Source organism: Parambassis ranga, chromosome 9, assembly GCF_900634625.1.
Source record: "Parambassis ranga chromosome 9, fParRan2.1, whole genome shotgun sequence".
NCBI lineage: Eukaryota > Metazoa > Chordata > Actinopteri > Ambassidae > Parambassis > Parambassis ranga.
In genome coordinates this window covers 4480532-4501432 of record NC_041030.1, presented here as the reverse complement: position 1 = coordinate 4501432, position 20901 = coordinate 4480532, and the positions used below count along the sequence as shown (strand labels likewise).

Sequence of the window (20901 nt, the reverse complement as noted above, 5' to 3'; positions counted from 1 at the left end):
TCTTTGTTTTTTTTTTATCTTGTTGTGCAATTACCACAATGCAGTATTCATGGTTCACGTGGAAGACAACAAATTCCCTTGGCACAGGCAAGGATGGAGGTGTTTATATGCAATATGTTACCTAAGAAGAAACACCAGATGACATCATCAGTGAATCTCAGACAGCACTATACCTATTTAAAGGGTTTTATGATGTACACAGACATACCATTGATTCTAACAACATGGCTGACTGTCATAAAAATTGACTGACAGTTGGACTTTCCACGTAATCTGATCTATTAAACTGAATCCTGAGCAGGACAGTCAGTCAGTCAGTCCTACTAATCATAGTTGTAACCTCTAATCAGTCGATCAGCATATCGAATCAATATCTGGGACAGCCACCACCTGCTTTCCTGATATGAGGCATCAGTATTCATTGAATCACTTTGGGGTTATTCAGATTTAGGCAACGGCCCTCTGTGCAGCCATTACAGAGTGTGCTTATAACTGCAACAAAAATGTTTGAAATGATGTCATTAATGTGGTAGACGTCAGTTCATTTTTTATGAAAAATAAAATACCAATGTGGAAATACGTCGCACAACATTCCCTTTGGACTGTGTGAATGTGTAACCCATAGACACACGCTGTCTAAAAAAAAAAAAAAAAAAACAAGGTCCCTATCAGACATTTCCATCTCCGTGGGTCTGCCATCCACCCTCTGGTTATTAGACAATCCCAGGCTGCTCAATCTGAGGAGACAAAATAATGAATGGGAAAATATTACTGTCAGCTTCTTCTTGGTCCAATATGCTGTTGGCAATTAAAAAGTAGATCATGGTGCATTAGCAAGTTAAACACAGCACCCAGTTGTGTTGCAATGTATAATTATGTAATTGATCATTAATTACTCATGGAACCTGCTCAGTCGGCTGTTCAAAGTGTCCAGAATGTGTAGATATAGTATGAGTCAGACTGTTAAATTACATAACTAGAGATGACACATCCAAATGAAATTTAATTTTCACGCCTTTCATGCCACTGCTTTGTACAAAACAAAAGCCCCCCATAGAGACTCCAACTTGCATCATGTCTCAAACATTATTCTGTCCATACTTACATACTGTCTGTTACTGAAGTCAAAGAAATGGCACCATCATAACTGAAACCTTGACGAGCTCCCTCAGAACTCTTCTTTCACATAGCAGCAGCTCTCAACGTGACGAGACCTGTTGTGGTTTTCACCTCTCATAATGCTTTTTTTCCTGGTTCTGGATTCTGAGGTGACACGTGTCAAGGTGGCAGCGTTGATGTATGTTGAGTGAAAACAGTGGTTTTTTACACAAAACTACATGCTTTCTGTTTTTACAGCAAACACATGTCTATGTCATATAAAAAATGACTTTTCTTTTGCCTTTTATCATACATACTTTTTTCCTCAAACGGGGTCACAGCTTATCCACAAATACAGAAAATACATGTCAAAATAGATTTTTTGACATCATGTAAGCTCTCCTTGTGGCTGTTATTGCTGTTACATAGCTGCCAGATGAGAGGTTTTGTCAGGAAATGAGAATTGATTTTCACCTCAACATGGCTTTATCCAGAACAAGGTCCATCTGACGTTCCCAGCTATAGGGCAGCAGTGGCTCAGCAGTGGTATATAATAAGTGGTATATAATATATATATTCCAATAACCGGAAGGTTGGTGGTTCGATCCCTAAGTCATTGTTGTGTGTCCTTGGGACACTTTACCCACACTGTACTCACTGGTATGTGTGACACTGCTTGGCAGCAGCCTTTCCCTCTGGGATTATTAAAGTATCTAAAATAAATAAATAAATAAATATAGTAAACCTGACAGCCAGGGCTCTATTCCTGTAGACTGTGGTGGTCCACCACTTCCGTTTCAACAGCGCTGTCTGCTCATTTACAGCACTTCTCTGTGTTGTAATTTCATTAAAAGCACTGGACTGGTACAGTACATATATCTTCTTCGTTGTCTTAGATCTCAGCCCCCACTCGCTTCAGCATACTTAACTTAGCAACACAATCAAGTAAAGACCTTTTCTGCAGTGCATATTGTTGGAGAGTTAGAAGTGTGTGAACCCTGGAGCAGAGTGTGTAAGGGACTCCAGAGTGAGAGTGATAAAACATGTGAACTATCTGAAATAAGCTGTTAATAGACCTTCAGGATAGAAATGTTCAGTGTCGATGGATAAAAAGATTATGACTACTGAAAAGCAGAGATAGCATAGAAAGCCTAAATCATTTAATTGTCATCATCTTCTTCCATCAATGACCAGATAGGGAAAATCAATCAAATGGCATCGGCTGGATAAAATAAGCCGAGGCTTCTGCTGAAGAGATAAATGTTTTTCATTTGCAAGGCGCTGCTGCATGTTGACGCGAATATGTGTATGAGTGAGTGCTCTTATGTTTATGCAGATGTGGTTCAAATACAGTGCATGCACATAATGCATACACGCCTATTTCGCTTTTAATGCCATAACCATACATCACCCATTCTGGAGATTTCGCAGCACACAAACACCCTCACGGTCTTCCCCTTTGTTATGGTTAAAGCCATACCAAGACCAACGATGACAACAGTTGTTTCTCTTCAAGCTGATCATGGTGTATACACAGTGTAGCTCACAGACATGAAGGAGGATTACAAGCATACTACACCAGATACCAGTCAGAGTTATAGGAATTCCTCATCTGGTTTTTATGCTGTGACTTAAAAGAAGGCAAGACAAGACATAGTGTTTACTTGACAAGCAAGGATGTCCTTCCCAGTGGGGTGGGGTGGGGGGGTTTGCACACCCTATTCAATTTATTTGCATCCTTATCATTTTCACAGCTTTATTTAGAGTTACATTCTGTTCAGTTGAAATCACAGATTAGGTAATGGAAATGACAAAAGCAGCTCCTGGGACGCCTTTAATTATTACTCTAACTTGGCACCAGACCAATAGGTTTGACTCTCGACTGTGAAGGTTAGTCTGAGGATTTTACCCTCAGCAGACAGACGTTGTAGCTGCTGCCTGAGAGAGTTTAGTCATTCATCCTATGATATCTTGTAAAGTTTACAAAATATGTTTAATTGATGGTTTATTGGTGAATCCAATCCTGTGATATTATATTTGGCGAAACAGTAAATGAACACACCAGACTGCTCTTTGGGAAGAATTTAAACTAAAGTCAGAGGGGTTTTTTTTTAACCAAAATGCCAAAGAGCTATTCGTAGATTTTATTGTAACTTTTTTACTGCCATCTAGTGGAGCAGCCACTATTTTTTTTAATCATCATCAACCCTTACTCATTCTAAACTTAGTATTGATGTCTGGGATTATTGCAACACTCACAAGTGTCTTTCCTACTTTGCATAGTGTGCATACATCTGCTTTCAGAGGCCTGGAAGATGCATCATCTTACACAATAATACGATTAGATGTGCAGTGTTTGATGAATGCACACTGAGGCCCCTCTCTCAACTTCAAATAACAGAAGATATATGGGATGCTGCTAGATTAGCCTTAAAGGAGCACTGTGTCATTGTTGCTCCATTTTGCCATACACAAAATTACACAGGGCACAGGCCTTTGTTTGTTTTGTCAGTGCTGACTTCTCAATGCAGGCAATTTTGATGAAACACAGAAAGATGGTGCATGTGTGTGTTTTGCTCCGCTAATGTGAACTACAATATTTGCTTTTGTTTCACTGTGTCACAGCTGAGTTCCCTCCAATCCCCAACCTGACATGATGCTGCCTAATCTGGCAGGATTACAACAAACATTGTTTCAGTAAATGTGTGTAAACTCACATCCAAGTACCATGTGCACATCACAGCACTCACAATAAAGCAATCAAATGCTTTTGCTAAAATGTGTTCTGAATTGCAGTGTTTGTTTATTATTTTAGGCCCACACAATTAATAAGAAATTATATAATTAAAGATACATTTATTTCCGTAAAACCTTTTTAAATTTACTTTTATATATTTAACCCTCATGTGTTGTTCGGGACATTTTTGTCCTCTGAGAGAAATTTTTCTGTTTATTTTGGCCATAACTTTGTCAATATGTGGACAAATTGCATCATTTTTCCTCAATAAGCTTAATTTTACATAAATTTTGTTAATATGATTTTAAAATTTTTCATAGGTCAACGGTACACTGTGGGCAAATTTTACCCCCTAATGTGTTGTTCGGGGACAAAAATGTCCCCTAACTTTAACGGTTTTAAAAATATATTAAAAGGTCTATGCAAAAAAATTTCAAAAAAATATTTATCTAATATATTTTTAAAACCGTTAAAGTTAGGGGACGTTTTTGTCCCCGAACAACACATTAGGGTAGTGTTTGCGAACAATGCATGAGGGTTAATATATGTTTTTCATTTGTGTTTTTCTTGTTAATGGGAAAAGAAACGTAGATGTGGGCGTGGTCTGACGTCATGACGTATCGGGTGAAACGTAAACCGTTCGGCGCAAAAATTCAAACGCCGAACAGGAAGAAAATCTACAGCTTGCGTTGTCTGTATTTTACACATTTTAACCACTTTCAGGTGGGCCACGTTGAGTTTTTAACGTTTGGGGGTACATTCAGTGGACCAAACAGGTACTAAGGTAAAGTTTTGTGTGTCTCTGAGACCGTTACCTTACAGTAGCAGTAAGAACGTGTTAATACCCAAAAGTTACATGTACAGTTAGCTTAATGTTAGCGTAAGCTAACCTAGCTTGTTTTTTATGTTATAACTTATCAGTCAAACAATAGGTCTGTATCGTCCGGTAACGAAAGTGAAGGAGTTCTTAGTTAGATTAATCCTTATCTTCCGAAACCCTGTTCTTTGTGTGAGACTCCCGTTCAAGCTAAGCTTGCTTAAATCGACAATATCCTTAACAATCCCTAAAGCAATAAAGAGTAAACAGTAAAAAAAAAACAGCATTGATATTTGTAACATTTAATTAGATTTTTGTTAAAACGTCGCCAGTAAAGACTGAAAAAGACATGCCAGATGACTAATACAGTGTTTACCATTGCACTAAACAAAGTCTTTTTATAAACATTTGATGTACAATTCAATTAATGTAACATTAATAGCTACACTGTGTAATATTTTGTCTTTGGATGTTTACATTATATTACCATAATCAAGACTTTATTTTGCATTTTCCACATAAACCATTTTCTTGTTTGATTTATTGTGGGCAAGTTGTTCCTTAACCTGGCTTAGATCTCCACATGTGTATGGTAGGTTCTATGTACTAAACCTGTTAATGTCCAGGCTCCTACATGCTGCTTGAAACCAAGGTCAAAAAAATATAAACTGCAATTAGTATTTTAAAAATGAAATTATACATTGTAGTCGTAACTTTATTTTTCTTATCATTCAATTTCACTCCAAGCTGGTTTTCTTGAAGGTGAAAAATGTTTACTGTGTCTTCAGATAGGATGAGTGCAGCCTCCACACCGGTCTCCCGGGTACGTCAAGGATGGACGTCATCCTCTTTGAAGAATAAAGGTCTGTCCCCTGCAGCCTGCAGCACCCCGCTCCTAGCAGCCTTCCCTGGCAATGATGACGAGCAGGAACGTCGTCAGCGCAGGAGGTCAAGAGTCATTGACCTTCAGGCTGCCAGTGATTCCTCCATCAATGACTCAGCATCTCATAGGTAACATATACAGAAACATTTGGACTTCAGTGATAACTAGATGTTTGTTGTGACTTTGACATTAATATTTGTAGTTACCAGATAAGTAGAGAGCTTAAAGGTCATTTTATTTTTGTATGCAGTGCTGTGGGGACTCCTGCTGCTGTGCCCAAGTTGTCCAATGCACAGATCTCTGAGCATTATTCTACATGCATAAAGCTCTCAACTGAGAATGTAAGTACACATATTTTAAAATGTGATTAATAGCTTTAATAGAAGTTACCTATAAGTTTTTTAAATGTTAAGAGTCAAATTGAAAATCAAAGCCTGATGCTCTTCTTTCTTTCTGGCAGAAAATTACCACCAAAAACGCCTTTGGTCTGCATCTCATTGATTACATGGCGGATATTCTCAAACAGAAGGATTCTGAGCTTACTAACTTTAAGGTATTTTTTTATCTTCTTAACATTTGACAAATTCCTTGGTTTTCCTTCCTTCTCCTCCTTCCTTTACCTTTGATGAATTTGAATCAAACATAAGATACTTTATCTTATGTGAAGTAATCTCGTAGCTCAAAGACATTAAAGTCAAAGTGTGCAACAAATAATAAAATATATCTTAAAACTTTTAGATGTTTATTAATGTTTAACTTTCACTGTAGAATTTTTTTTTTCTAAAAATAAATGGTCTGCAAGCTCTGCAAAAGTAGCAGTTATTTAAAGCTCCTGAAACCAGTGAATTTGTAGCATTCAAGTTTAGTCCTCTCTAGGCAATGTGTTTTGTTTCAAAAGAAAGAAAAAACTACCATAGCTATTGTTGTGTGTTAACGCAATAGACACTGTTGTCTTACTGTTAGTAATGTTTGTAAAGTTTGGGATTTAATTGCTATACAAAATATGAACCTTGTTCTTCTAAGTCAAATGCTATGTTCTCTGTGCATCCTTGAAAAGGTTGCAGCTGGCACTCTGGATGCCAGTACAAAAATCTATGCCGTCAGAGTGGATGCTGTTCATGCTGATGCATACAGGGTGTTGGGTGGCCTGGGGTCTGAGACTAAGCCTGGGGAAGGTGAGTGCCTCATAGCAGGATCGGTTTCATTTTTTTCCTACAGAACGTGAGATTACCCCATTTTCTTCCGTTTTAAATGTTCATTTTGTTTCTTTTGTCTCTTATCACTCTTGGTGCGCATACAGACCGTGGTCCAAATGAGGAGGCTGAAAAAGATGAAGGTGAAATGGTGGCCAAGCAGCCAAAGAAAAAAAGGCCTCCTAAGAGGACGGTGGAACAAAACCTGAGCAACATCAATAGTGCTGAGTCTGAGAGAAAGTGTGAGGTATGATATGATGTTATTAGAAAGATCAATGATGGTTCAACAGACACCAGCCCAATTCTAAAATCATGTTAGTTTTGCTTTTGGTCAATAAGAAAAATGTTCTCAAAGGAATTATCTTATGTGTCATTGCATCTTTGGCCTTGTATGTCACCCACTCAGGTGGACCCCATGTTTCAGCGGATGGCCTCATCCTTTGATGAGAGCAGCACAGCTGGTGTCTTTCTGTCAGTTCTCTTCAGTGAGAACAATCGCTGTGAGCTGCTCTTTCCATCCCACATGAGCCTCCTGCAGTCCACTCCGTCCTACTCTCCCCCACCTCCACAGAGAGTTCCAGCATCCCCATTCATGGGTAATTTTTTTCCCAAGCTCCAAAAAGTGCCAATAATACCTGTGGCATCTTTTCATCATCATCATCATTTAAAGTTTTTGAATGGAGGAAAAATGCTAAACCCCATTATCTGTGCTGTGTCTCTGCCAGCCGGGCTGCAGCGCTCCCAGGAGAAAAGCTCCATCTGCCCCTCGCTGCAGGATTTCTCTTTTACTAGCTGGAACCCAGAGCAGGTCAGACAAACCTCACATAATCACCAACTACTCTTTAACTTTTCCTTATATATTCTATGCCGTCTGTCTGACTGTTTGTCTTTTTACAGACCATAAATCAGCTCTTGGACAAGATGAAGCAGGGTGAACATGTGTTTGACGTGAATGCTGAGCCTGAGCCTGAGGCAGAGGAAGATGACTGTCCTGACTTTGATGCCGACTACGAGGAGGGACTGGGTGACTGTGAGGAGGGATACAAGGAGCATAAAGAGGGTTGTGAGGCCACCGGCTCAGGCAAAGGAAGGTAAGATCAAGCATGCAGTACAGTTCAAGGGTGAGAGGTTTTGCATCAATAGAAAAGTAAACAGTATGGTATTTTATTGTGCAGATTAGGTCAAGATAAAAGAAGAGGCTTCATTAAGAAATGCTTCTTCTCCTTAGTGCTACCTTGTTAAAATACATTACTTACTTAATCATGGTGGTAAAGTCACTGCAATGTGTATTGTCATCAAAGGATGTTTCATATATGTTATTGGAAAGATTTAACTGGTTTGAAATTCAACTAATACATTTGTAATTTATGTGCTGGTCTCAATGTTTCTTGTGATGGCCTTACAGAGACGTGATTCCTATTGGAGAAGGAGACATTGCCACTATGTGTCTGCAGCTGTCCTCTGAGCCCAGAGAATATTCATACTTCAGCCCTAGGACCATGGCCACATGGGCTGGACCTGGCTACTGGCAGTTTAAACCAAAGCACAAGTGTGAGTTAAATAACTCTGGTATTATTAAAATACAGAAGACATGTTTCTATTGTGATATATTTTGACAGACTGTTTTATGATAACAATAATGTATGTAACGTGAAAAGAGTGATGGTTGCTTCACCCTGCTGCATTTCTTCTTTGTGTTTTTATTTGGAACTTACCACAGTGTCTTTACTATTGGCCATTAGCTGTCCTGTTTATGTAATGTGAAATGCATTTGGCTACTGTGTGTGCACCGACAGCATAATGTTCACACATTAAGGTTTATTTGTGTGTTTTGAGTGATGTGGGGACAAATTATGCTTTCACATTTCCCAGATGTTTGCCCAGATGTTTTTCTAATGGTTGTCTTCCTCTGCACAATGTGCACAGAGTAACAATTATCTGCCTCCTCTGTTTTCTTAATCTCTTATAGTGGACCATTTGCCTGACAAGGAGACGCGTAAAAGGAAGCCCAAAAAGACCTTTGAGATTGACTTCGGTGATGATGTCAATTTTGACACCTACTTCCGCACGACAAGGGTAAACACCTTTTTCTACCATTAAAAATTATTTCAAGGGTTTTGTCAAAAGTGTGGCATTAAGCATTTGGGATTTATAGCTATTACATTTGTTCAATTATATATGAACAAACATATTTACAAACTTAAGGATTGCCTTAGTACTTGGATGAATATTTTGCAGTCAGTAACTACATGAAGTCTGGAACCAGTGGACATAACCAAGTGCTGAAGGTTTTTTTTGTTTTCATTCGGCCTAATACTGTAAGTGGAGAGTTCCAGTGAACACTTACCAAATACAAATGTAACACCCAGAACCACCTCTAGGAATTTTGCCTGATTAGTCATGAAGTGAGGGTGGAGGGTGCAGGCTAACCTCTGCCATGCAAGTGTTTGTCATTTGTTCCATTACATATGCTACCAAAAATGTGTATGTATGACTTTTTTCAAAACCTTTGAGCTACAGATGAAAGTCTCAGTAATTGATTTTCCTGTTTCTAAGTCAGAAGTGATCAGTAAATACATATTCTGTAATGCATCATGTTTTGTTGACGACACTACCTGAGTTAGAAGATAGCCTTAATTGCATCTATCTGATACTGATCACACTGTTTTGTTTATCTTGTGTATATGTTTTTACTTTTGTGTGAATAACAGAAGGATGCTCAGTGTTTATGTTCTGCAGTTCAGTTCAGTGCTTCAATGCCTAACAAAAGAGTCAGGGGTGATCTGTCTCGGCATGTTTCATCTATTGAAAAATTGGAGCATTAAGGATATAACATGGTGCTTTTAAAGTAGTAGCAATGGGAAAAACAGCATTCAGCACTTTCAGAATTACTGTGTACTCAGAATCATGCATACTACTATATTAGAATGCATCTGTAGTCAGTTCCTATGTTTGGGGGTCTTTTCTATCCCATCAGGTCATCTGGTTTAGGTGTTGTTGACCAGCACAAATACTGCTACAGCAATAATGCTACATTGCCAACAGAGGCAGTGCTGCTTGTGATGCGAACATGCCAACATTTCAGAGTTAAAAAGACTTTATGCAACTTGTTTCAGTCATGAACATGTCAGGCTCAATGCTATCTTAAGACATCATACCGATGATGCAGCTACAGATAACCAAGCTAAATTTAGCTAAATAAAACATGTTATCTCTCAAAGCAGTCGTAATTATGACCTGGTTAATTGAAAATACATGAAAGGCTATCTATACCTTACAGCTATCCTCAATCATTGTTTGCTTTCCTTTCACAGGCTGCCACCACTAACAGCAAGTCTGCTCTCAGTGCCAGCAATAAGAAAACAACCATACCTGCAGACTTCCAGTTTCCCCCAGAATCACTCTCCCAGCTCAGCCTGAAACCCTCCAGCTCAGTAAGACCTTACTAATCTTGTCAGGGCCGGTTTGTAAACACAGAGACACAAACACTATTGAAATCAAGGCATACTGACTTTACTAGATAAATAAACAGTATCAGCCCAGCTCTGACACACAGACACAGAAACACACAGTGACAACTATAAAAGTTTGGAGTTATAGCTTGTGGTTACAGATGTGACAGACTTGATTGATTTATAGTTAAGCAGCATTTACTAATACTAAAAACACAGATGATTTTTACATTCAAACCTAGTAATGGATTTATGAACGGCTGTTTTGCACTGATATTAGATAAGACACCATTGTTTTTCAATTTTTACTTCATTATTACCCATAGATAAAGATGGTTTGGTTTGTATTGACACAAATATGTTTGGTGTTTGTTTACTTTAGTTAAGTAAAGAAGGCCAAAAGAGACTGTCTGGAGAGCTTGGAGAAGGCATTGGAGATTATGACTACAACAACGCTAACGACACAGCCAACTTCTGTCCAGGTCTTCAGGTCTGAAACTACACCTTGTCATATGAATTTTGATTTTTTTTTTTTATTTTTTTTTTTTTACTGCTTTACTATTTTTAACGCACTAATTTTATATTTTAATACCAAACAAACTTCAGCTGAGTACAGATTAAACTGAGACATGTACTACTGTGGTAATTATCCAGCTTACTTCAGCTTCTTTTCCAACACACAACTTGAGTGTAACTGCGTAACTTGCATTGCTGGATGTCTTATGGTTATCCACTGTAAGTCCAACAATGTGAATATCCCCTCACAATGTCACTTAACCAGTAGTGTGTTTACTCAATGATTCATTACTGAATCATCCTGTAAATACAGCATCATTACAAATGTTGATTATATTAATGTTTATACGCCCATCATCATCAACTAGAGGGCTACAGGAATGAGTCATTACATCTGCAATAGTGATTTGTTTTAAGTGTTTTAAAGTAATGGGTTTTTGAAAAAAGGTTAACACAATAGTGTTAATCAAAATAACCCAACAAATGTGTTTTAGTGGCATAATAACAGTGCAGAGATGTTACAGACATCAGCATCAGGCCAAGCATCACAATTTTAGTTGTGGCACTCTAATCTATTCTCATTCCATTAACACTATTTGTGTATTTTCCTCCATGTTCCATTTCAGGGTGGGGACAGTGATGATGATGTTGAAGGGTTTGCTGGTTCAGATGACACACAGCCTTCAGGTGACGGTTTACTTCCACCCTCACAAGATCTTGAGGGTGTGTCCACCTATGGAGAGGAGGATCTGGTCCCTGAGCCACACAGAGTGAGTAACAGGAACGTTTACATCTCAAGTCATACTGTATGTAGGTGTTTGAGCTTTATGTATCTGCTAAACAGCATCTGCAATAAAAGAAATATGAAATCTTCTGCACAGTAGTGCAAAAATGATATGTCTTGGACTGCTCTGTACCAATATTCAACAATTCTGCCTGTTTGTTTAGGTAAACAAGATCGAAATCAACTATGCAAAGACGGCAAAGAAAATGGACATGAAGAGACTCAAGAACAGCATGTGGACTCTTCTGACTGAAAGCCCAGAAAAACCTGCTAAGGTAAATTACATTTACTCAAAGGGCATGAATCAGTTTTTTGCCTGCAGGTAAATTACTTATAAACGCTGCTCACATATAGCTGATAGATTAAATGTCATTTTTACTGTGTATATTGGGGTTTGATTCTGTTTGGTGAAGTCCGTTTTATTAATGTTGCCTTCATGTTCTCTGCAGGTGGTTGAGACTGGGGAGAAACCTGAAGTTTGTGGGGAGAAAGTTTTCAGTCAGACCACACAGACACTGCTTCAAAGGTATCAGCAAAACCCCCAACATGTGTGATACAGCACATAATGAAGATACAGCACATAATGAAGATACAGCACATAAAGAGTCCCGAAAGAAACACATATACTGAACATGTAGCTCTGTTTGCTTGGTTTAGCCTATGGAATCAGAAGTCCATGTCAGATGACCAAACTGCACTATAAACGGATTCATGCTGGTTATATTTTGTTTGTGCCAGTTAGCATTGTAGATGAGCTGCTGTGAGACAGCCAGCAGTAGAAGTAATGCCTACAGTTTCAGTAATATTTAAGATGTGTGAACAGCTTTCTCTTTTCTCTCTTTGTGTTCCAGGTTACCAAACACTATGGCTCAGAACCTGTCTGTGCCTCTGGCTTTTGTCGCTCTGCTTCATCTTGCCAACGAAAAGGTGGGTATTGTTTCCTTTCAGGCCATAAATACTGTCATTATCAGGCAGTGAAACATGTAAGGATACCTTTTGTTGATTTGGTTAACTTGTGCAGAAGGAGTCTGTGGAGACACAATCAAGGAAGACATACAAATGAACACTTGTACACCACTCCAGCTCTGTAGGTGTCTCCCAGTCTCCAAAGTGGAGAAAATTATGCAAGGTCTGCGCTCCTAGAAATAGGCCATATCCCTTGGTCACACACATTGAGTCAGCACATTCTCATGGGTGGCAACATGAATATTCACTGAGTAAGCGACCTTTTTGATCTTATCCTAAAGTTGGAAAGCAAGAAAATTCCTTCACACAACCCGCTTATCTGTTCACCAAACGATGGCGCTTATTAGCTTGGAATAAAGACTGAAAACAGACTTTGTCAGTTCACCATTTTATAATGTGCCCGTTTTGTTTGACAAGTTTGTGGAGTCTTCTCTGGTTTCTTGGCAACTGGTTGGTAAATGGTAAAAATATACTGTATATTTTATCAGATAAATTTGTGCATAGATTAAGCAAACACAACATACCTGGTTAATCTGTTAAACTGTAAAGGTGCTGGTAAGTATCTGTTAAAGCACAAATATAGTACTTTTTAAAACTAAACGTATTCTCAACTAGGTTGCAACGCACAATAAACTGTTATGTAGTAGTTGAACTAACCAAATGTAGTTTCAACAGCCACACATATAATTAAATAATAGCTGCCTTTTAGTGATTATGCCATAAATGTGATATTGGGGTCCCATCAAAACGTTGGTGTATTGTGTAAAGCCTGCTGCACAATAGGGTTTTACAGAACTACACATCCGTACATATATGTTAAACTATTTTATTTTGTTTCACAGAATTTGGAGCTGGTGAAGGTGGATGACATGTCTGATATCATCATCAGACAAGGCCATTGAGGAGAAATGAATAATGGGGATTCATGTGGAGAATCATCTTTAATTTCTTTCTCTAGTCTTTCATGTGTCTGTGTTTGTATGTGTAATATTTCTCTTAATCTCTCCTGTTTAGATCTTGGTTTTATGAACTTATCAAATAAGGAGCTGTTGAAATGTGGACTCTGCTTTTACTCCCTATAATAGTTGCATAACATTCATCACCACACAAAAATGTATATTATCAAAGTAAATAAAAGCCTTTTTTTCTATAATGTGGTATAGCAGTTAATTCAAAACATCTCACACAAATCATACTTCCAAGAATGGAAAGTATTTTTAGCACACATACAAAATGCCTGCCAGCCAAATTGCTTTCCCAAATGGACATAATGGCTCTGATCATTTTTAGCTGCTGGTGATTCACAGCAGCCTGCAGCAGTTGTCGGACATGACGGCAGGTAATGAACAGCATTTTAAGCTTTACCTCACTGGATAGAGGTGGAACCGGTTTGTCAGGGCCAATGCTGCTGGCTGGGTAGAACACGGTGTGACATCAGTACAACAAGGAGCTGCAAGACAGGGAGGGGTCACTGAGCTAAAGACACGTTCCAGTCATAGTTTTCTGTCATTTTCTGTTGTCAATCATTAAACAACATCTTTGGCTAATAAGATGGGATCTATCTAGAAGAAACAAACGTTTCAATGCAGGTCTTGTAAGAAATAAAGTCTATTGGATGAATGTAATTGTAATCTTGAAAAAAACGACTATTCTTATTGAAAGAATATCATTGATCTGTTTGATCTGTAATTCTCTGACTGTAGGACCCTGGTGTTTCTTGGCATGGGTCTAGGCTTACTTTGAATTAGTATGTTTGGTTTTCTCAGCACATATTTGCTTTTTGTTTGATCATACATGATCACACAACATGAAGTAGAAACGCCTCGGAGCCTAAAAGCCCCCAGGTGTTTAATATTAGTTCAGGAAGGAAGAGGGATACATAGAAACATCTCGATGTGTCGCCTTCATATGCACACAATAAAACAGTTTTATTTTACAACAAGGGAGTAATGGTGTGTAGGCTTTCAAAAAGGATGGGTAGCTACAGCATGGATGAAAGGTTGATGACATACTTTAAAAAAAATTAAAATATAGAGAAAAAGGATAAAAAATAAAATCCAGCTAAATTATACCCTCGAAATCAAAGATGAGTTTTACAGTTTTAATGTATTCATTTTTTTTATATATTTCTCATAGACATTCATAATGATGTGTGTGTAAAGGTATAATAAAATCATTGGCAATCTGTGTCCCTTCAATAGCAGCGCTTTGTTTTGTACATTTTGCCGGAAACTGCGGCTGCGCAGTAGGACAGTGACGTATGGAGCGAAGGAATTCAGTTTGAAAGAAAAAACAACCAGGAAGTTAAGCGGAGGAGGAAACGTATAATCTCCTGGGCAGCATCAAACTTTGCTAAAACTGTTTTTACGGCTTTTAAAAAGACTGTGTCAACTTATACAAAAAGTTGCTTCACCTGGCTGCGCTTAGTCGGAATCAACACGATGGACGCTGATCCGGTAGGTGATAATGGCTGAAGCGGTGTTTTTGTTGTCCACCGCCACCATTGTTCATACGTTTGATGTGCAACAGGTACACGTCCAGAAGTTATGAGTTAGCAATTCTGAGTGAAAACTGACGCACCTGCTCTGAAAATAAGTCACACGAGTCAAGCGCAAAACTTATTGTTAAGAGGGGAAGTTTCGGGAATGGCTAACAAAATGGCCTTATCACATTCACTGCTGAACCCGGTACCGTCGATGGTGCGACTCGAGATTTAACGGGGTTAAGATGTTGTGTTCCTCCTAGCCTCAGCTAGACACTTCACATGAAGGCTTTCATCCACTCGTATGGAACTTATAATATATTCTACCAGTGACTGAAAATATTTTCACTTACATGTCAAAACACACACAGCTTCTCTTGTCGGCTGAGCCTGGCGCCTGTTGCCAAAGTCCACTGAAAGATGTGGCAGTTTTAGTCTTACATACTTTTCTCCCAACAGAGTTCGGAAAACATTAGCTCCTACTATTTCTTTATAGTTGCAAACCTCGTATATTAACTCTTGTAAAGATGTTTTCCTGTAAAAAAAAAATGTTGTTGAGGAAAAATGTACTTTTTACAAGGTGTGCGTGCTAAGATTTGTTTGCCCCAGTCTCAGTCCATTATAGTAAAGCTAACATCAGCTAAGAAGCTATCATCATAAAGCCAAGTGGGCTTCTAAATTATTAGTACCTAAATATTGTGGCATATTAATTTACCAGCTGATCAAGGAGTAGATTAAAATATTTCAATATCATGAATGTATATCTCCACACTTAATTTCAACCAATAGTACAAAAATGTGCATTTTCTTTTAGGTTAATTTCTACAAAAAAAAAACATTCAGGCAACTCTTTAAACAACCAAAGAGACCTAGAGGAAAGCATTTATTCGTTAGGGGGTTAATCTATTGCCGTACATAAACGTCACTGCCGTCTGATTTCTGCATGTGGTCAATTTCAATCTCATCCTGTATGCTCTCTGATTTAGGATAAATTTACATTTGACTATATTCAAATATGAGCAGTTAGGATTTCATGTAGCCTCTCAGGGCAAACATAACCTAGGATTTGCATTTATAACCACACAATCAAATATTTTAGAGCACTTTCTTCTTGATAATATTCCTTACAGTATCTGATTATCTGATTTTACTGGAAGTCTGAAGGTGTTTTCTATGCATGGCAGTGTCTTTCAGTAGGGTTCCTACTGTAGCCATCAGTGAATAGCTCTCTTGTGCTTGGCATGTTTCTGTCTTCGTGAGAACATTGCAATTTGATCGCTATCGGCCTCCTTGTAGACCTCACACAGCTGCAGCCCTGACACTGATACAGAGGGGCGAGGAAGAAGACACACTTTGGTGAATATGGAGTGTAAATATAAGTCAAACAGGATGTGCAGCGTCAGAGCTGATAAGAATGTTAGAATAATAGAGATAAAGAACAGAACGTACATAGTTAAACCTAAAGACAAGAGCAAAATGTGGTCATGATCAAAAGCAGCTACCCTGAAGCAAGCCTGTGGTCATTTTGAGAAAGTGAACCTACAGAAAAGGGTGAAAAAACAAGAAGGAGGAAGATGAATGGAGGGAGGGAATAGTAACAGGATAGAAGGTAGATGGCAGATGACACAGGGAAAAAACCTACTCTTGTCTCCTAGAGACAGTTTTGTTTACAGTCTGGCAATGGCTCATGGGACATGGAAGTCTCTGCATGTATTATCACACACACCATGCTGCATATAACATTTCTGATTTGAAATCATACATACAACTGTGTGAGAAGGCAGCTTGTCTTCATTCTGCATGCAGGTACACTGTACACAGAGATGTAGAAACACTGTTCTGACAGATGGCAGGCTGTGCTGTCAGGCGCTGCAGCCCAAGCAACTGCAAGGACTCTCAGAGCCACCACAACATGTCTAAAAAATACAGGAAGTGAATGAAAAGTAGTGGTATGTATTTACACGCTGTAGTCATCCTGAATGTTTCATACATTTTTCTTGTTTGTAAAAATCAAAGTGACATATATGCTGCAGACAGGTGAAATGTAACTTCCATCAAGTTTACTGTAAAAAGGAGAGAAAGAACTGAAGTTAAAACAGCAGAAGATCCTGATCATCAAGCTTATACTGTACAGTCCAGACTGTATTCCTACATTCCCCACAATGCAGCTTCCTTCCTCTCAGATTCTGAGGTGTCATCTCTATGACATTTGACCCTATACAGTTGTGTTTGTGGTGTTCTACTATGTGCTAACTCTTCAGTTTGGGAAAAAAAAGCATCCTGCAAAAAAAATGACCTGAGATAACCTTGTTGACACTATGAGTAGAATTTTGTTATTTCCTTTGTTACGTAGAGCCACAGAAGGCAGAATAATACTGGTTTACTTGGGTAGCAACATGGTAACATGAGGAACATGAGGTCATTCATATCCCTGTATACAGGATCACAACAGTATTCAGATTCCTGGTCCTTTGTCTTGCCCCTATGTTCTGTACCTTCAGAGAATGTTTAAACCCTGAGTACAGTGTGTGCATGCGTGTAGCATAGTGGTTTATGTCGGAGTATATCTGGTAGCATAATCCTGGCCTCTTTCTGGGAACATAATGACTCATCATCAAGATCATTCCAGAGTTTAGTTAGTTCTTGTCCAAAATATTTTCTGACGACTGACAAGTTAACCATTAACAAACTATGTAACAGAAGTTGCAGTATACATCAGCCTGATAAACATGCGACAGCAAAATTTACATTGATTAGGTCATTTTAAAAGCTTCTGCAGATACTAAACAAACAAGTGTATCATAATCTTCAGTTTATCTCATTTTATGGAGAGCTTAAGAGCAGAGTGTATTACACTGCCATAAATCATAGCAGATATCAGAAGTGTATGTTTTTATCATGTGTAACTTCACTGTGTAAATACTAGTCCAGATAACTAAAGCGATTAGCTAAGCTATGTTTGCTAGCAGCTAAGTGACTCTTTTTTTTTTAATAAATATAAAACATGATGTTTTGAAATGGACTGCAGCTTATTGTTACTTCTCTCAACACTATCTCAGGACCGGATAGGAGTGGAGGTGGAACCGGAGCCAAAGGACAAGGTGCAGACCTTGAGGGATCAGGTAGATGGAGTGAAAAACATCATGACGCAGAATGTGGACCGGATCCTGGCCCGAGGAGAGAGGTTGGACGACCTCATGGGAAAGTCAGAGGATCTGCAGGCAGGGGTCAGTCACAAGTTTTTACTTTTGACCTGATTTATGTAAGAACAGGTTAAGACGCAGGTTATGTGTATAAATAAAGATTTGATTTATTGATTGATAATCTATAGTGTCACGCATCATGACATTGAAAAAAATTAAAAAAACTTCAATGGATTTCTGGTCTCTCCCTCACTGCTCAGGCTCAGCACTTTAAGCAGACGTCCCAGAAAGTGGCTCGCTCCTACTGGTGGAAGAATGTTAAGCTGATCGTGGTCATTGTGGTGGTCGTCCTCATCATCGTCCTCATCATCATCCTGTTGGCCACTGGAGTCATTCCTGTTGGTTCCCCCGCGCCTCCTATAGCTCCCACAACCAAACCCTAGAAACACAGAAACACACACATGGTGTACATACAGACGCAATACGATCCTAAGCAAATTGCACAGTATACTTAGTACAATATAGACTTGAGGAAATCACTTCTTAGTTAGTTTCTTCTATTTGGTTCTTTGGTATACGGCACTTTATTCACACATTAAACTGTTTCACAAGTCCAGCTTAGCCATGTAAGAATTCTCTAGAGCTCCCTCAACCACCGCAAAAACACCCTCACTGTTCTCAAAGGACACTGTCAGCTCTTCTGGATTTAACTGATTCATCACCAACGGTTATTTCCTGCTGACAAAGACGAAGTGAACATGGACTCCTTCAATCTCCTCCAAGAGGTCTGTCTTGAATGTCATTATTTGGTGCAACTTTACAAAAAAAATATCCCTGTCCTTTGTGGGTTTATGTCCTTCAAAGTGCCTCTAGTTTCTGTACATGCAGACACCATAGAAATAAGAGTTCATTGAATGTATACGCGTAGCACTGCTTTAGTTCTGTTATTGGTGTTAGACGGTTTTGAAGCTGTACTTATGCATCTGTTACAAGCGGACAACCATGTGTTTAGAAGTTCAGAATGTCACCAACTTTTATTTTGAAATTGATCAAAGGACCCACAGCTGAATCCCCATACTGCATTTTCAGTCATGTGGGTATAAAATGTAGAAGTATGAGGAGAAGACAAGAAGTCTTTTCTGCTGTGCAGTAATTCAGTGTTAAAACTGGTCATGTTAATTATTTCCTCGCTGTGTTTTTAGATTAGATTTAATAAGCCCCAAAACCAGGCTCGGGCTGTTCACTTCAGGCTCTTCCAGCCGTCCAGCTGAGAGAGACAACTCTCCTGGGCCTGCTTGGCTCCCCCTGCTGGGCGCGTCAACCAGCCTCACTGTTACTGCTTATAACTGGAAAAAAATGTCCAAACATTTGCAGGACCTCCCACCTCTTGCTGCTGTTACAGTAACTTAAAGAGGTCAGCATGCTTCCAATTTGACCTGTATATAGACAGCTCATTCTCACCTATGTGTATATTTGCCACCAGTGTGGTGAAGGTGTCTGTTCTTTAAAGGGTAGTAGTGTAATTCATTGTGTTATTCTTTTTAATCAACTATTCTGTACTGTTCTCCAGTCCTGGATGAAGAGATTGATGAATATACAGTGGTAGAGTTCTGTTACTTGTTTATCTTTTAGGGTATAAAACATGTGACACTGTCGGAACAAATTCTGTTGTATTTTTACAAGCTTCTGGAATGCAGCCTTTTCCTCTAATCTTACCTCCTGCCCTGATCAATGCTGTGTGTTACATTTGTGTTCATACAGGCTGCAGCAGGTGTGTCACTGTGAAGGTTATTTTCTACTGTCTTTAATACCAGACTCATGCTTAGCCATTCTGTTGTGTAGCTGAATGTATGGTTAGCTAAATGGTCTTACTATGGTGACTTAAGGTATTTAATGGTTTTATTGGTATGATAAATAAAGAAATATTATTTACTTCTTCTGTGTTGTAGGTGCCATCTGTTGTTAGCTGAACTGCCACAAGATGGCAGTAGAGTTTTGTAATGGATTCTGTTTCTGTTCACAGGGCCACCAAATGCCCTTTTAAAGGACACTTTAAAAGGGCGATGTTGCATCAGGGCTGCAAGATGTTCATTATACAACAACAAAACATGGCAGGCAGAGGAGCTCATTCAGTGACAGACTGTTGTCCCTGGCCTGCTCTACAGACAGACTGAGGAAGTCATTTGTCCCTCAGGTTCTCCAGCTCCTCAACTCCTCCCTGTGAGCCACTTATACATACACCTGTATATACAGTACTTATTGTATATATACTGTATATTTGCAATATGTGATGCTAACATCCAGCATCCAACAGCAGCTTTTTCTTTGGGGAAGGTCATTCAAAAAGGCAAGAAGGCGCTCGGTATTGTAGGGTCCAATCTGACATCTATGATGGATCAACCCAGTATTTCCAAGTGCTGCACACATTGTGCTGTTTGCCCCTCTCTGTCCTGGCCCTTCAGCTGTGGCCCTTTTACCTATAACATTCCGTCCTCGCTGACGCCTTTTAGCAAAATTGAACCCTCGTCCAGATATTACTTTGTTTGTCTTTTCATGTGTGCGCTCTGAAAAACATCACACCTCAAGGTCCTCCTTTATGTGTCAAGTTCATTAAAGACTCCTCAGCAATCCAGTCTACAATCAGCGGTGGTTGGCCCACTTTATCCATAAACCAGCTGTTTGTCAATTTTTGGACTGTTTCTTAATTATCAGCTTATTTTTGAGTTGATGTGTTGTTTTTGAGCTGACATTAAAAACAACACGCTGAAATCAGCAAGAGTAAATCAAAAAGTCGTACACTGTAATTTTAAAAAAAATGTCTACCATAGCT

At 38.9% G+C, this 20901-nt stretch overlaps 2 protein-coding genes across 3 annotated transcripts; both read left to right on the top strand.

The window, feature by feature from the left end:
• Window positions 1-4483: 4483 nt before the first annotated feature.
• Window positions 4484-13599, top strand: ncaph (non-SMC condensin I complex, subunit H). Of its 2 annotated transcripts, none has more exons than XM_028414432.1 (18): window positions 4484-4611; window positions 5441-5663; window positions 5786-5876; window positions 5996-6088; window positions 6593-6710; window positions 6836-6975; window positions 7135-7324; window positions 7454-7536; window positions 7626-7819; window positions 8134-8279; window positions 8698-8804; window positions 10043-10162; window positions 10563-10670; window positions 11323-11466; window positions 11645-11755; window positions 11930-12006; window positions 12332-12407; window positions 13289-13599. In XM_028414432.1, the coding sequence occupies exons 2-18, from the start codon at window positions 5446-5448 to the stop codon at window positions 13346-13348; spliced, it is 2076 nt and encodes a 691-aa protein (XP_028270233.1). In that variant the 5' UTR covers window positions 4484-4611; window positions 5441-5445; the 3' UTR covers window positions 13349-13599. The 2 variants fall into 2 exon arrangements, with proteins under 2 accessions (XP_028270233.1, XP_028270232.1); XM_028414431.1 differs by having other exon boundaries at window positions 4488-4619.
• Window positions 13600-14700: 1101 nt separating this feature from the next.
• Window positions 14701-18542, top strand: LOC114441480 (vesicle-associated membrane protein 8-like). The gene is made up of 3 exons (XM_028414434.1): window positions 14701-14902; window positions 17988-18155; window positions 18332-18542. Exons 1-3 carry the CDS (start codon window positions 14888-14890, stop codon window positions 18512-18514), a joined length of 366 nt encoding a protein of 121 aa, XP_028270235.1. The 5' UTR covers window positions 14701-14887; the 3' UTR covers window positions 18515-18542.
• The last annotated feature ends 2359 nt before the right edge of the window (window positions 18543-20901 follow it).

Bases quoted from the DNA above. Each gene is read 5' to 3' on its own strand.
- ncaph (XM_028414432.1), top strand. From the start codon at position 5,446: ATGAGTGCAGCCTCCACACCGGTCTCCCGGGTACGTCAAGGATGGACG. The intron at 10,163-10,562 runs GTAAGACCTTAC...TGTTTACTTTAG, and splicing joins GCCTGAAACCCTCCAGCTCA to TTAAGTAAAGAAGGCCAAAA. The intron at 12,408-13,288 runs GTGGGTATTGTT...TTTGTTTCACAG, and splicing joins TTCATCTTGCCAACGAAAAG to AATTTGGAGCTGGTGAAGGT.
- LOC114441480 (XM_028414434.1), top strand. The intron at 18,156-18,331 runs GTCAGTCACAAG...CTCACTGCTCAG, and splicing joins CAGAGGATCTGCAGGCAGGG to GCTCAGCACTTTAAGCAGAC.